This window comes from Saccopteryx bilineata, chromosome 5, assembly GCF_036850765.1.
Source record: "Saccopteryx bilineata isolate mSacBil1 chromosome 5, mSacBil1_pri_phased_curated, whole genome shotgun sequence".
NCBI classification, from domain to species: domain Eukaryota; kingdom Metazoa; phylum Chordata; class Mammalia; order Chiroptera; family Emballonuridae; genus Saccopteryx; species Saccopteryx bilineata.
This window is the reverse complement of record NC_089494.1, coordinates 5,509,466-5,525,614: the sequence shown is the minus strand read 5'-3', so window position 1 is coordinate 5,525,614 and position 16,149 is coordinate 5,509,466. Positions and strand designations below refer to the sequence as shown.

Genomic DNA, 16,149 nt, shown 5'->3' with positions numbered 1-16,149 from the left:
AAAACGAAGCCTAATAACTCTTTCTCACTCCTTCTCTCTCTCTCTTCCTTGAAGAATGAGACATCGGTTTAGACAGCTGGATACAAAGGTACACTTTTGTTTCTAGTTTGAGAAATGTCATTTGCGTCTCTGTTATGTTCGAGCCGTCAGCTAGAAGCCAGTGACTGTATTCCAAAATTAAGGAAGTTTATTATTTAAAAAACAAAACAAAACAACCGATGTGAGTCTGGTCCACATTCAGCTTTTTTCGTTCGCTGTGTAAGGTCCGGGTGCTAGAACAGAATTGCTTCTTGGACGTTCCAGCCCTCAGGGGATAGTCCTGAAGTCCCATTTCCGTCACCTATAAAATCTCGTCCCTCTAACCCAGGGCCGCCGGTCTTTCTCTCAGCTGTAGAGGCAGCTGTAAGATGCTGGCGATGATGGGAACACCAGGCAGGCCCGGAGGAGCAGTCTAGGAGCCAGTGAGCCTTGATGTTGGGCTTTGATGCCAGTCTGGTTTGTTAGCGATGCCCTTTGAAGGCCACTGCAAGATACAGAAATACTCACGTGAACGTTAGGCGTAGGGAGAGCAGGCCTGGACCTGCAGGACGTCCCTTCCACCCAGGTCTGTGGATCACAGCTGACCCAGGTCAGCCCGATGCAGGCGGGGGAGGAGCAGCCAACGGCTCTGTGTGGGAGCGACACATGTGTGAGGGGAGAAAGGACCTGGGGACGGCCATCTTTGGAGATAAGCTGTCACCGTGTAGTGTTTCTTGTTCCGGCTACTCTCATTCTGATGTCGCCTTGTGGCTGATGTTTAACGAAAGGGCCAGGAAGGCTTCGGTTTTTGAGTACTGTACACAAGTGATCATGTTAGGGTGTGTATCATGATTATAACAGTGGAAAGGGAAAAGAAAAAAAAATGCTGGATATTTTTAAACAGGAGAAAAAATTCTAGACTATCAAGGGAATGTATGAAAGGAGCAATAGTGTTGTGAGATTTCTATTAGACATTTCATGTGTGCTATGTAGGCGGCCTTATAGGATAGATTTGCTTGTCCACATTATAGATGTATATTGTGCCTGGTGTGTCTGTGCCTAGAGACCACATAACGCCTAGAATTTACTGAGCACTTGCCCTGTGCCGGGCATGGCTGGGTTGTGCAGGACGGGGTAGCCACCACGACTTTCCGTGGGGTATTCCCATGCGTTCCGGATTGTCTGCTTTGGGGGCTGCAGCAGTGAGGGACTCGTGTAGGCATTGTGTTTGTAGAGAGCATGGGCTGTGTTTGTTTGTTTTACCTGTGGGTTCGCTTGGGTGGCTTTGGAAGAAGCTGAGGGAAAATAGGGCTTAGGGCTGGGGCTGGAGCTATGAAAGCCACCCCTCAGCGCTGAGCCTACTCTGGGGCGTGCGGAGAAGGGACAGGGCGGAGGCACCCGTGGACGGGGCAGACAGGAGCAGGACACGGGCCTCAGGCCTCGGGCCTCCGGGACAGCTGCTGAGTCTGGGCAGAGGTCATCAGGAGACATAGGGCGCTGGGTAAGCTGGCCTGACTCCCAGGGACCAGGGGGACCTCCCAACCGGTGAGGTTCTGGGCAGGGGACACCGTCTGTGAGGACAGGAACCTGAACAGTGGGTGTTGTTGGGAGGTGGAGCCTGAGGGAGTCATGTATCATGAAGTCATACAGAAGGCTGGCCACACACATGTGCAAGCCAGGGGCCTCCTGGGACCTCAGAGAAGTGCTTGCAGGTTCGTTCTCCTTTGCACCCGTCCGGCTGTGGAGCTCAGGTCCCCAGAGAAGCCCATCTGTGCTGTGCATGCTGTAGGTTTGGGGAGAAATTGGGCAGGTCCCTGGGAAGGCTCTGTGCCCTGCTCGTCCTGCTCCCCTGCCCCCTGCTATCTATCCCCCCCCTTATCCTCCACGTCTCCTCTTCTGAGTGACAGCAAGTCCTTTTTCCAGCCAGAGAAAATCTAGGGGTCACCGCTCGTTTCTTGAGCCAGCTCTTGGGGTCTTACGCCCAACTTTAAGCAGCTTAGTAAAGCCATTCCACCAGCAGTAACCACGGAGCTCTCCCCAAAGCCCCTCCGGTGACTAAAGAATTCGTCCATCTCATTATGTTACCGGGAAACACAGGCATTCACCATTCATTGGCCTCAAGTCTGTAAGGAGGGATCTTCCCATGCCTTCCTTATTTTAAGCAGCCGCTAACCCTTATGCTTTCTCTTTGTTATTAAAACAAACCAACAAAAATACCAAAAAGAGAAAGAAAGCTAAATGGAGAGGTTATTACTGAAAATAAGCCCAAGTCAAACACAGATTTTTCTCTGAGTGCAGCCGCCAACGGTGCAGAAATTGCCTCGTGCCCAAAGCTTTTGCTGCGTGTACAATGGTGGCGTGCAATTTCAAATGCGCTTCATGCATCTTGTGAAATGAATTTGTGAGATATGCCTGCATCCAAAATAATTATATTATGCCTTTTACCTAAATTGTTCTAGCATTTATACTTTTTTTTTTTGTGAGCGGAGACACTTTGCAAAAACTTTATTAATATTGTGTATGACTTTTATTATATATTATTCTTTACTATATATTACATGTAAAATATATTTTTTATTATTCTTTATTATTTTATTAGTATTTATTAGCATTATTCAAAGCACAACTTTATTGGTATCTTATAATTGTATTAATATCGATTATATATAACGTTATTTCTAAATATTCTTTCTCTGTGTTGTTAAAAACTTACTGTTTCTGTGTAAGAATCACTAGTAATTTGCATTTAAGTCAAACTAATACTAATTGATGCGAATGATCACCTGTTAGTCATGTGATTTCAGAGAGTACGTAGCGGACAGGGTCTGACAAATCACATCACTCATTCAGCCCCATTCCTACCATACGCCATACTCACTATCCAATGTACATCCCTGTTTCATGGAAAAGCTATAGAATTTAAAATTCAAAGTTGGAAAATCAATCTTAAGACCAGTTTTTTTTTTCCCTCCCCGGAGCTTAACGATCTCAAGGGTCTTCTGAAAGAGATTGCTAATAAAATCAAATAAAACTCATAGACCGTAATGGAGAAAAATCTAATTACAACAAGGTAAGTCATTGTAATGGCTTTGTTTTGGGGGGGCGGGGGTTTGTTTTTTGGGGGGGAGTCTGGTTGTTCTGATGTGTCATTTTCCTAAAAAGTGTACCTGATTCTTCGATACATCGTTCGTGTGTGCTGCTGTGGGTTATGCAGATGTCTGTTTGCTAGTCTGTCTCCCTCTCAGCAGATGAGTATTGATCACCTTTTACTGCTGAGCATGTTTCAGTGAGGCCATCAAGGTCTTTTCACAATAGCTCGTTTGCACAATAGAAATGTAGTTCTATTAACGGGCGGAGTTGAACCCAAGGCCTTTCTCCTGGATCTTATCATTTGCTTTAATTATGTTTTCCCATTACCCGTTCAGATTCTGAAAGCAAGGCTTAAAATGTTGTTAGGGACACAGAGAGCTGGGGGAAAAGCATTAAGGGCCTTTCATTTGAGCAGATTTTTTTTTGAGAAAGTGAATTTTGAGGAATGAAAACAGGACTCCCTCCTTTCATCCTTTCTTCCTTCCCTCCCTCCCTCCCTCCCTCCATCCCTTCCTCCCTTCTCTCCCCTCCCTGCTTTCCCTTGCTGTTTACTAAGTGCCTACTAAGTGCAGAGAGAGTCGTGCCAGGAGCTCGCCGAGGCTCACACATGGAGTCCTGCCCCTGCATTAAATACACCGGAGAGTTTCTCTTCACCAAGAGTTTCTCTTCACCAAGGGGTTGTAGGGTAATTGTGATCACCAGGTTCTTTTCAGTATATCTGGACACCTAGTACTTTTCCTTGGGGGTCTGACAACTGTAGGTCATATTAAAAAGCCCCTATTATGGAGGACTTTTGTGACAGTAAGATGAATGCCTATTTTATATACAATCGGAAAGGCAGGCAGAGCCTCCCAAGTTGCTCAAGAAAATAAACGTTGCATTTTAGGAAGAATGTCTTACAGCTCTCTCCTAATGATGTTCAGTGAAAACAATATTTTCCCTTACAATAAGTTATAATTTGAATTTTAGAACATTTGCCGTTTTGTTTGAGTTATGAGCTAAATTTTTTTTAATCAAGAAGAAAAAAACCACATTATAATGATTTTTTAAAAACCACTGAAGTGTAATAATCAGAAAAGATTCTAAACGAGACGTGTCTATCCACCTCTTACAACCCCAATTTCCACCTCTTATTCTTTCCCAAATGTGTGGATCGTGAGCAAAATGAGACAACAGACTGATGTCTTGTCAGCTTGCCCTTTGCTCAAACGTAAATTTGCATTGAAACGTGGAGAGCCCATTAACTGGCCGATGACTGTGAACTGGGAAAAGGACCTCCCTCCTGTCTCTCTGTGTGACCCCACAGGAGAGAAATAGGACGAGAGGAGCGTGTGAGGACACAGGTGTCCCGTCCACTCTTAACCACTTGCATGTTTAGAAACAATGAATAAGGCACGCCCAATTTTTTGGTAGGCTTTTTTCTTCTGGGCACAAGATCCACATTCTTTCTGGGGATGTGATCTGCCTGGAGTGTCTTTAAAAAGCTAACCGGAAACGCGATTTTCCAGGCAACCAGCTACATGCTGCCAACGTGATTTTTCCTGTGTCTCCTTGACACTTCTCTTCTCTGGAGGGGTGACAGTAATCTTCCCCTGGGCAGGGACAAGGGAAGAGACTGCCAAGCCAGGTAGGCGTGCTCTGATACGGTGGAGGTAGGGCAGGAGCACACATGTGGGCACAAGTCTTTACCCATCAGCCCTTCTGGGCTCTTCATCCCTGAACCCAGGGCCTGGGGATGAGACAGGCAGACAGTTGTATATATATCGCACTAAGGTGGAGAGAGAGTAAGACCCAGGGTGAAAGGAAAGACCTTTGTTTTCTTGTAGCTTTATATTTAGGACCCGAGGGTCAAGGGGGGAGGTATGGTCATTGGAAGCCGATTAATCTCCACATAATAACCCATTGATTCTTGTATTGGCTGCACTGAAATTCTAATTCAGTGAAAGAATTTGAAGTTCCTTTGGGAGTCATCATACAACATCCTTTTGATAAATTACCGCTGTTCTTAACTTTATTATCAACTCATCCTTTTATTTATGCAGAAACTGCCCAGCAACTGAAGCCCTCAGAGACGTTCTGGGTCGTGACCTAGACTGACTGAGCCGTGACCATGCAACCGTGGTCATGCTCTTCCCACTGGCAAACTGGTCAGAATGCAGAACATGGTCTCGTAACCTCTTCGGTACGGGAAGGACACCTCTCAGTGTTTGCTGGTCTGTTTGTACCCACGACCAGCCTATTACTAATATATTCTGAAGTACATCGTGCCTGAGAATGAAAGCGGGAAATCCGTCCTTCCCAAAGTGTTCCTTCCTCGGCTTCCACAGGGAATGTCAGACCTCTGCGTGGGAAAGACGCCCCGAGGGTTGAGGACAACTTAGTTACCGCAGGACAGCTGCTCAGCCATGGTCCTCATCCCCGCCACTGTGCTCAGACCCGAGACTGAGACGTGTGACTGACTTCCCCCAGAGGATGGAGGGAAGGAACAGCACCTCCGTCCCTTGCTCCCCGAAGGCTGCCCGTCCCTCTGGGTCTCAGTGACCAGCACTTGCTGTTGAGAGTTTCGAAGTCCATTCCCTCCTTTTGCCCATACGTTCCCTGGCCTGGCCCATGTCAGATGTGGGAGAACGTCTCTCTTTGGACTGAGAGCCTGGCCATGCTTTCCCGCCCTATCTGCAGGGCAACTTGATTGATCTCCAATCAACTATCCAGTTCCTTCCTCCCTCCCTATTTCCTTTCCTCCCTCCCTCGCTCGCTCCCTTGCTCCCTCCCTCTCTCCCTCCCTTCTTCCTTTCTTCCTTCCTTATTTCCTTCCTTATTTCCTTCCCTCCCTCCCTCCCTCCCTCCCTCCCTCCCTCCCTCCCTCCTTCCTTCATCAGGTGACTAATTATTGGGCCTATTGTTAAAAGTCTCCCAAATCCGGTCAGACTTTAAAACGTGCTGTTGTAAGAGGACCCCCCTCTTTTTAGGAGAAGCTGTTCCCCTTTCAGCTTAGAGGAGGCCATGGAGAAGCATCCTTTCTGCTTGCTCACCGGAACCCCAGCTGTGGGCAGCAGCCCACTCCTGACTGAGAGGAAATCACCCAGAACGGACCCCGAGAGGTGCCCCCTACTGCTTTCGTTTCCATTGGGTGCTCCTCTTTCTCCTCTTTTATATATTGTCCCATTAAAACTATTTCATGGGTATTATAGAAAATTTTGGGGCTAGTGGCATAAAAGTAGAAAGAATGTAAATAGTCCCATCTTCTAAAGGGTAATCATAGCTAACATTTCGGGGTCTTTTTTCCCAAGTCTGTATTTTCCCTATGCATGTGTTACTTCTCTTTCAAAAATTTTACCCAATGTCCTCATACCATGTACACAATCTTGTATAATTTTCCCATTTGCATATTTTATCAAAGATACCTTCTTTATAATCATGGTCTTCTTGAACATTGTATTCATAATTGCATAATAGTCAACCTCCAACGAGCTTCATAACGTTGGTCATTGAAACGTTGGTTAGTGGGATGAGTATCTTTGTGCATGAATTTTTCTGCCTTTTGGAAAATTCTCCATGGTTTGATTCCCACAAATGTGTGTAAATGATCAAATAACTTATGAGGCTTTTTCATAAATGTATAGCAACTAGGAATTATTAGTATAAGACATGAGATACATGAACCTAGAACCCTTAACATAAAATATTATATTTAATCCTTAGTTTGGGGAGAAGCCAATATGCTTACTTAAATATTACGGATAGTAAAGGCACTGGTAGAGAGCTGGGGAGATTTTCTTACTGAACACGCCTGGTCCCAGCTTTCTCTGGAAGAGGTGGGGTCGTCACCCCAAAGAGATAGGCTGGCAGTACCTAAGGCAATTGAAATGTCCATAATTAGTTTTCTTCAGCTTTGAATAGACTATTAACTCAGTGGCTTGCAGAAGAACATTTTAGAAAGAAGCTATTAAAAGATCACCTAATGAGAAAAACTACAGAAGCCTGAAAAACAAGTGAAAAGTTTTTTGTTTTTTTTTAATTTTTGTCTGAGCAGCTCAGTTAAAATGACCCCCGACAATGTTCACGCTGCTGGCAGGGAATGAGCTCAAACAAAAGCTGTCATTTACTTAAAAATCCCATTAATGGCCTCAAAGGGGACCTTGGTCAATAGCGATCAGTTCAGGGCATTGGATGCTGAAAACGGATGGGATCAAATTTACATGACAAAAATTGTCAATGAAAGGCATGCTCGAAACTTCTCTGTCAGTGGGAGTGTGCTGCTTCCATTTCACCATGGCAACTAGAATGTCGGCCTTCTTCGAAGCCACCAGGGACAGGCTTCTGTCATCTCCGCACTAACTGGAACAATGAAGCACCCAGCACCGCGTACGACTGTGCGGCAGGAAATGACGGTTCCAGGCCCTTACCCTTGACTCAAGCAGGGAATTTAAATGAAACCGGTACATTTAACTGAAAACCTCCCAGAAGATGAGAATTGGTGTAACTGTTGGCTGGGCCCCTTCATTAAGCGTTTGTCCATGTATTCGTATTTCCACTGACCGTATGTTTGTTGGTTGAAGACATAAGGCCTGTGTGCATATATCAGCACCGGCAGCTAAAGGAATTCTCCGTCGATAGTACACCCGGAACTTAGACGATGACTCGGCACTCGTGTGTACAGGAGAGGGACAGTGTTCGGCGTTTTACCCTGCCTTGTCTGGTAGCTCTTTTGCATGGCGACTCTGGGATTTTTCTTTTGTGTGAAAAGACATTAGTCGTTATCTCAGGTGTCGCTCGTGGAAACGGCGCAGGTATTGAAGTACCTCTCATCCGAGGGGCCGTGTGCCTGTCCACGGCTGCTAACAAGCCCGCAGCTTGGTGTCCGTGAGTGCGATAACGAATTAAATAGTGGAGGAATCGTCCGTGTTGTTGTCATTCTTCTGAGAGGGGACAAAAGAGCGTTCCTTAGCTCGGTCGGGTTTTTTCCTGCAGAGATTAGGTTCCCAGTTACCTGAGCTGACTTCTCCACGCAGAGACTAGACCATCCTGACTGCCAGCGATCGCAGGACCAGCATGCCCGTGTGCCCTGTGGCCTCCCACTGTGTCGGATTACAGCAGCGTCCTCCAACACACGTCCCTCTGAGCGCTGCCCCCACCCCCTCCTGGTCTCCTGGTTCTCGACCCTGCTCTGAGAGTTCCCTTCCAGCACTCGGGAGGATGTGTGCCGTCCCTGCTCATGATGGATGTCAGCTTTACAACATTGGCAGCTGGCCCCTACCCATCTCTGACTAGTTCCCACACTCCAGAAGCACCGAGCAGTCACAGACCCCGTGCCAACTGCCGGTGCCTCTCTCCTGGCCCGAGTTGAACACTGTGTCTCCTTCCCAGCCCATTTCTCTTGCCGACACTACAGGAACACCACTTTGCTTGTGTGTCCTGCCTTCCCCCTGGGCCCCCGCCCCTGTGGTTTTAAGCCTCAGTGGATTTTCTAACAGGTGTGGTGCTGTGATTCAGAACTGTAGGACATAGGTGCTGGCTGGGAATCCCAGCTTCACTGTTTGCTGGCTGTGTGACTTTGGGAAAGTTACTTAAACTCTCTGTGCCTCGATGTACTCATCTGTAAAGTGACCCCCCCCCCTCAGAGGACTGAGAGGATTAAATGAGATAATGAGAGGTTCTTAGGTCCTGGCTGGCACTTTGTGACTGTTCAGTGAACGTTAGCTTTTGTTATTGTCACCACCCTTGGCCTTTCCTTGGTCTGCAGTCTCTTCCACCTGCCTTTCTGATGACCTCTTACTCTACTGTCAGGGTCCAACTCAGGAATCGCCTCCTCCAGGAAGCCTGCCTTGGTTCTGTACTCCCAGAGCAGCCTCTGGCAGCTCTGTCCTGAAGGGCGTCCTAATGCTTCTACCTCATGGCACACGTGGAAAATAGAAACATCTGAGGTTCACCTGATGCTAGATGAGGTCTTCTGGAAGCCACAGGTCCCGGCCAGGTCCCACCGAGCCACTCAGCAATGAAGGCTCAGCGCCTTACACACTTGGGCCATGATCTCGGTGGGGCACTCTGGTAGGAAAGCTGTGATTCTCGGTCCCTATCATGGTCTGCGTATCTCTTCGCCCTCCACCCCTGATTAAACACCATCCGGTTCTTTCCTTGTCCCTCCTGGGCAGGGGTTTCCCACCCTTCCCCGTGGGAGTTTGGGACATGATTCATGAACTTGACAGCGACCCTTGCAGCCTGCCTACGAGAAAGCATGGTCACAGGAGAGGGGTCTGTCACCCACTGGCCCAGGAGCTCTTGTAGGACACAGTCCTGGCCTCTCGTTTCACTCCACTAACTCGTGCACTCAGACACCCAGGTTGTACCTTACTGTGCCTGGGTGTACCCAACCCTGCGGTCTGGGGCCTTCGTGTCTACAGGGAGAAGCAAGTCCAAGATGTGTGCGGTCCCAAGTCCACTCTGGACTGTGACGGGGACTTTAGGCAGGTGTCAGGAGAGCAGGGAGGAGGGACAACAGTGTGGGAGCACACACTGGAGCCAGCTCGCCCAGGTCCAGGTCCTGACTCTGAAATACACCTGGGCCTGTGCCGGCAGCTGTCCACACTCTCGCAACATTAGCTGTTGTGTCTGTGGGTCTCTTAGTAACTTCGTTTAAAGTCTATGTGTTCTGGGCAAAACCTTTCACTGTGTGTGATTGCTCTGTAGAGTTTGCCCCCACATGTCAGGGAAGATTTTGCCAGGAAAAATGAACACTGGCCGACCACCTCCAGGAGCCATCCTTGTTCAGATAAGAGGGCAGGGGACTTCCTGCTGGGGCTCAGGGGATGTGCGCATGTATGCATGTGTGTGTGCGTACGCCCGTGTGCGTGTGTATGTGTGTGCTGTGCACACGGTGTCTATGTGTGTGCACACGTGTACATACATGTGCATACTGTGTGCGTGTGCCCGCCGGTGTGCACTGTGTATATGTGTAGGCACACATGCAAGCATGTGTTCATGCTTGTACATGCATCTGTGTGTGCACACGTGTGTGCATGTGGGGGGGGCACTGAGGCACATCTTCGATGGCTCCTTCCCACCCTCAACCCTGAAGGGCATGCTTCACACTGTAGAGGGCTTTTTATTTGAAAAATTAGCAAAACTGACAAAGCTCCCAAATTAAGAGCTTTTGTAGTTTTTTGTTCTCATTTGTTGGTTTAGGTCTGAGGTGGGGGGCCATGTTCACAATGGCTCTGCGTGGACGCAAGGGAAAGCCCACACTCACGCTGCCTGTTGCTTTTACATAACGGCGGAGGGGCTCACTACGCTTCCAGGCCTGACTCCCTAGGAACGTTGTCACCCCCATCCCCGTGGTTGTTAGAAGTGAGGAGTCCCCGTCCCTGTCTCCTCCGCACTCCGCCCTGCCCCCAGCTGGCTCCTTGTGTCCTTTCTCCCCTCACTGTCTCCCTCTTTCCACTTGTCGCTGGCAAATGGCTCTGATGTCTAGTCCGTCTTTCTCAGGGATGAGTGAAGAACAAAAGAGAAACTGGCCTTCTGGGTTGATGGAGAGAGCGTTCGCCTCCCATTTCACTTCTCCTGTCCTCGGGAGAAAGCTCCTGAGACCCCTAATACCCCTGCGAAGTGGCAGTCCACCCCCAGCCCTGCCCCCGGCTCCCTGGGCGTTACCGGGCCCTGCCGCACGGGGGATTATTCCAGAAACGGGCTTCCTTTCAAGACCGCTGTCTGCTTCCTTTAGGCGGATCAGGCAATTTATGGACGCTCTCCTCCGAGCCACGTGTCTTCGGTGACCCAGAACTGCGGGCGCCCGGGAGCTGTGGCTCTGGGGCAGGTTTCCCTGACAGCCCACCTCCCCGGGAGGCCCAGCACCCCCATCAGCACCCCCTGTTCCCTGAAGACCTCCCCCTCTCTACCCATCAGCCCCGCAAGCCCAGCTACACCCCGGGCTTCGACCCCCGCTGTCCCTGGCGCGTCAGGGAGCAGGAGAAGCTCATTCCGCGCGAGGGTGGTTTCCAGGTCAGGACGGCGTTCCTTCCGCTCCCCGGAGCTCTCTGCGTTCCAGCCCCAGAATCCCGGGTGAAGGCCCCTTCTTTCTGGGGTTTCCTCTTCGGCTCCTTCTGTAATGAAGTGACACACTTTCTCCCCCTACGAGAGGAAAGAGGCTTTCGTGTTCCCACTGGGAAGGCGGTTGCCTTGGACGAAGAGCTTTGCGCTCAGAGAAAGGAAGTTCCGTTCACTTCTCCCAAGCACCGGCCGCACGCCCCCGCATCAGGTCCGCCTGAGTTAATGCGCAGTCTGTCCTGTTCTCCAAGGACACCCTCGGGAGAGGTGGTTCCCTAACCCTCCCTGGTTAGAGCGGAGACACGTGGAACGAGACCGCTGCCCCGGCTGTCCCCTCAGACGCGCTTGGATCCTGCCGTCCCTGAAGAAAGGAAGGTCGAGCTTTGGGCAGGACACCCCGAAGAACCTTCCCTTACTGGTCATTTGGGTCGCTGTGAGTGCATTTCTGTGAATTTAAAACAAAAACGGCAATTTCTATAAGACATATAACGCCACAAACGAACAAACAAACAAAAATAAGTGAAAAGAAATAGGAAGCCGTAGTTAAAACTCAGGCTGCTGCTGAAAGGTGCTGGCCTCTAACCACGGTTTCTCAACCTTGGCCCTGTTGAGTTTTGGAAAGGCGATTCTTGGTTACGAGGCTCTATCTTGCGCATTGTAGGATGTTAATTAAGCAGAGTCTCTGGCTTCTAACCACAAGACGCTTCATAGCACCCTCTCTTGTAGTTGTTGACGACCTAAAATGTCTCCAGACATTGACACGTGTCCTTAAGGGCAAACTCACCTCTGTGTTTGAGAATCACTGCCCTACACCAGCGGTCCTCACCCCTCAGTGAGCACCGGAATCACCAGGAGGACTTGGCAGACCCCGACGGCCGAGTCTTCTCCCTCGGGTTTCTGATGGAGTAGGTCTGGGGTGGGCTCAGACCACCAGGTGGTACTGAAGCTGCAGGTCTAGTGACCACACTTTGAGAACCTCTGATACTATCTTGCTTGCAAATAAACATCATCTCCTAAAAAAATTAAAGGGACAATACTATTGACATTTCTGGAACACGGAAAGGTTGGGATTATAGGCAATCAAGGTACATCTTGACAGTGGAGTTCAGTAGTTTAGAAACCATGCTATTACAAAAATAAAAAACTGGAACATAGTTTCACAATTTGTGGTTTATTAATCAGATGAAGATTTGGTTTACATTTGTTCTAAGCTTGGTGATTTTTCTCAACTAATAGTACTATAAAGATGCCCAGGCCCTGGCCAGTTGGCTCAGTAGTGGAGTGTCGACATGGCATGTGGAAGTCCTGGGTTCGATTCCTGGTCGGGGCACACAGGAGAAGTGACCATCTGCTCTTTTTCCCCTCTTCTCCCTCTTTCCCCTTCTTTCTCTTTTTCCCTCTTCCTCTTCTCCCCTTTCCCCTTCTTTCTCTTTTTCCCTCTTCCTCTCCTGCAACCATGGCTTAATTGATTTGAGTGCATTGACCCCTGGGCACTGAGGATATCTCCATGGAGCCTCTACCTCAGGCACTAAATATAGCTCAGTTAGAAGCATGGCCCCAGATGGATAAAGCATCGGCCCCAGACAGGGGTTGCCAGGTGGATCCCAGTTGGGGAACACACAGGAGTCTGTCTCTCTATCTCCTCTCCTCTCACTTAAATTAAAAAGAAAAGAAAAAAAGATGCTCAAAATGAAAAAAAAAAAATCTCAAGAGAAACAATAAGGATGAAAGCAAAGACTCTTATTAGTCTAAGATAGGAATATCCACCCATCTTTATTGAACCTTTTCCCAATTGCTCCTTAAGCTTCCTATAATAAATTTTATATACATTTTTAGGAACTACTTAAACAACAACAACAAAAAAGGTATACAACTCTCCTCGCTTAGTGCCACATAATTTAAAAAAAAAATTTTTTTTTATTTTTTATTTATTCATTTTAGAGAGGAGAGGGAGAGAGAGAGAGAGAGAGAGGAGAGACAGAGAGAGAGAAGGGGGGAGGAGCTGGAAGCATCAACTCCCATATGTGCCTTGACCAGGCAAGCCCAGGGTTTCGAACTGGCGACCTCAGCATTTCCAGGTCGACGCTTTATCCACTGTGCCACCAGAGGTCAGGCAGTGCCACATAATTTAAAAAAAAAATACTTTAAGTAACTCTTGTTGGAAGAGTAGGAAACTGCTGGGGACGAGTGTCGTACAATTCCTGCACACAGGAAAAAGAATAATGAAAAAAATCACTATGTCCTGAATTTTAGTGGGTGGCTTACATTCAGTCTTCTAAGCTTGCCAGACATGACGGGGACTCTGCCGAAGCCTGTTCAGACCGTCACCTTTCAGCACTAACCAGGGGCTGCTCTGCGTGCCCAGTGCCGACGTCTCTTGCAGCCTAGTGAATCTGAGGAACAAAACGACCCATCGATACACCAGCAAGCTACAGGCAAAATCAATAGTCCCTGTGCTGGCCACGTTGTTTTATTGTTGTCTCCTTAATCTCCTCTACTCTTTGGCAATTACTTTTATTATTACTGCTCATTTAATGAGACCCTGGAGTTGGGAGCCAGCTGGTGTCGATAGTTAAGTCTGGGAGACGCTAATGGAATTGAGTTCACGCCGGGTTAAGAGGAACAGACTTACAAATCTTAGTGGTTGTCATCTCATCTCCTAGCACACCCTTCGGGGACCACTGATATAGCAGAGATCATTGCAGGCTCTGAAAAGAAAGACTTTTGTTAAGGCTCAGAGACACCAAGTATGCTCCCTCCCTCCCTCATTCATTCATTCATTCATTCATTCATTCATTCAACAAATAGTTAATTATGTTCCTGTCTGGGTGTCGCAGTATTGCGTGCACAGGACAGTCCTGGTCTCCGCCTTATGGAGCTCATAGTGTCCTAGAAGAGAAGGACAATATCAAATCAAAAAAGCAAGATCGTAACACGCGGTAAGTGCCTGGAAGGAAGACGCCGGAGCTGATGTGGGGGGTGGTGGAAGATGATGACGTGTGGGTGGGTGGGCAGGGAGGCTCGCTGCGGAGGTGCTGGTTAAGCAGAGACCCCAAGGCCGGGAAGGAGCGGACTTGAGGAAAACTGGAAGAGTCATTATATTTGCTGGAAGGAATAATGTGTACAAAGCCTGTGGCGTGGGAGCTGTTTGGTGTCCCCAAGGATGCCCGTGTGGCTGGAACCTCGTGGGGAAAGGAGAGAGGTCTGGGATGAAGCCAGGAGCTGCTGGACCCGGGGTTCTGCGTGGGGTAAAGGGGACGTTTAGACACTGAAATGATCGGGGACTTTAATCCACCTTTGTGCCAGTGCGCTGATGAGTTAGACTTGGGTAGCAGCAATAATTTAGAATTTGTAATGTGGCAGTTTCTGTAGGGGACATTGTCATGTTAAATCTACCCAGAAGTTCCTCCCTCTCCTTCTTCTGTTGGCAGCAGCCTGGCCAGCCTCTGGCGAGCATCCTGCCCTGTGCCATGTCCTTTGGTAAATGGCTGCAGTCTCCTCCCAAGTGGTTTCCTTTCTGTTTTTTTTTTTTCCTGGCTAAGTCTCTACCTCTCCTGTCAGACACTTCTGTACCTGTCAATGCCTAGTTCAACAAACACATGAAGTCCTGGCTGGTTTTCTCAGTGGTAGAACATCAGCCCAGCATGTTGAGGTCCCATGTTCCATTCCCAGTCAGGACACACAGGAGAAGTAACCATCAGCATCTCCACTCCTCCCTCTTCTCTTTCTCTCTCTCTCTTCCTCCCCCATAGCCATGATTTGAATGGTTTGAGCAAATTGGCCCTGGGTGCTGAGGATGGCACCATGTCCTTGCCTCAGGTGCTAAAAATAGTTCAGTTGCTGAGCAACGGAGCAGTGACCCCCCAGTTGGGCAGAGCATCACCTGGTAGGGGGCTTGCCAGGTGGATCCTGGTCAGAGCACATGTGGGAGTCTGTCCCTCTGCCTCCCAGTCTCTTACTTAATAGTAATCAGACATATGACCACCTGAGAACCGAGGTCAGGAGGAGTGAACAAATTGCTAGTGTCCCCATTATCTCCAAGGTGCTTACAGTGATTTATGTTTCCCACGTGGGCACTCACCTTGGTCTTATTTAAGCAGGGCAAGCTCGATGCTCAGTTCATTCAGGAACCGTCGGGACCTGTTGCCCTCAACCTGGCAGACACTAAGATATTTAGTGAGTCGAATTCTTACAAGCAGTTACCATTTAGCAAGCAATTCATTTTCCAGGCACTCTTTCAAGGGTTCCTGATTTATCTTTAGGCAATGGTGAATTTTATGTGTCAACTTGGCCGTGGTGTCCAGGTATTTGGTCAAACGTTATTCTGGATGTTTCACTGAAGATATTTATTTTTCGGATGAGATGAACATTTACATCAATAGACTTTGAGTAAGCGCATTACTCTTCATTAGGTGGGTGGGTTTCATCTGATCAGTTTAAGACCTGAATATACAAAGACTGACCTCTCCTGAGCAAGGAAGGAATTCTGGCCTTTGGACTTGAGCTGCAACTCTTTCCTGGGTCTCCAGCCTGCTGGCCTACTCTGCAGATTCGGAGCTTGCCAGCTTCTGCCATTGTATGAGCTAATTCCTTAAACTGTGTGTGTGTGTGTTATCATATATATGGTATCAAAATATATACTTATAATTTATATGTAGATACCTACAACATCTATAACATCTATAAACATAAAGGTTTATATATAAACATATGTTACCACATAATACATCTATATATATATCCTGTTGGTTCAGTTTCTCTGTAGAACCCTGACTAACAATATACCTCACACCTAACGATGCCTGCCCATTTTATAGACAAGGAAACTGAGGTTCAGAGATGTTGAGTGCCAGGACCAAGGACACGCTCCTGACAAGTGTGGAGCCAAGAAGGTCCAGGCCTCTCTGAGCTACGACACAGTGCAGTTTCTTATCGAGAATTCTAAGAATGAGACCACGAGGACCTGCAGGTCACACAAACTGCATTCACTGTTAAGTATCC

The 16,149-nt window shown here is 48.1% G+C and overlaps 1 protein-coding gene and 1 long non-coding RNA gene across 3 annotated transcripts in view; one reads left to right on the top strand and one right to left on the bottom strand.

Moving 5' to 3' along the window:
- TRPM8 (transient receptor potential cation channel subfamily M member 8) overlaps positions 1-3,047 on the top strand; it is a 71,840-nt gene extending 68,793 nt beyond the window's left edge. Inside the window, exons 23-24 of the mRNA XM_066280064.1 lie at positions 55-88; positions 2,997-3,047. Coding sequence (XP_066136161.1) covers positions 55-88; positions 2,997-3,047 — 85 coding nt within the window. The remainder of the gene's footprint in view (positions 1-54; positions 89-2,996) is intronic.
- Positions 3,048-10,999: 7,952 nt separating this feature from the next.
- On the bottom strand, positions 11,000-16,035 carry LOC136338014 (uncharacterized). Of its 2 annotated transcripts, XR_010731904.1 has the most exons (5): positions 15,230-16,035; positions 13,781-14,037; positions 13,414-13,541; positions 11,933-12,161; positions 11,000-11,593 (listed from the first exon to the last, which is right to left on the bottom strand). It is a non-coding gene; the product is annotated as an uncharacterized lncRNA (long non-coding RNA). The 2 variants fall into 2 exon arrangements; XR_010731905.1 differs by lacking the exon at positions 13,414-13,541.
- Between the last annotated feature and the right edge of the window lie 114 nt (positions 16,036-16,149).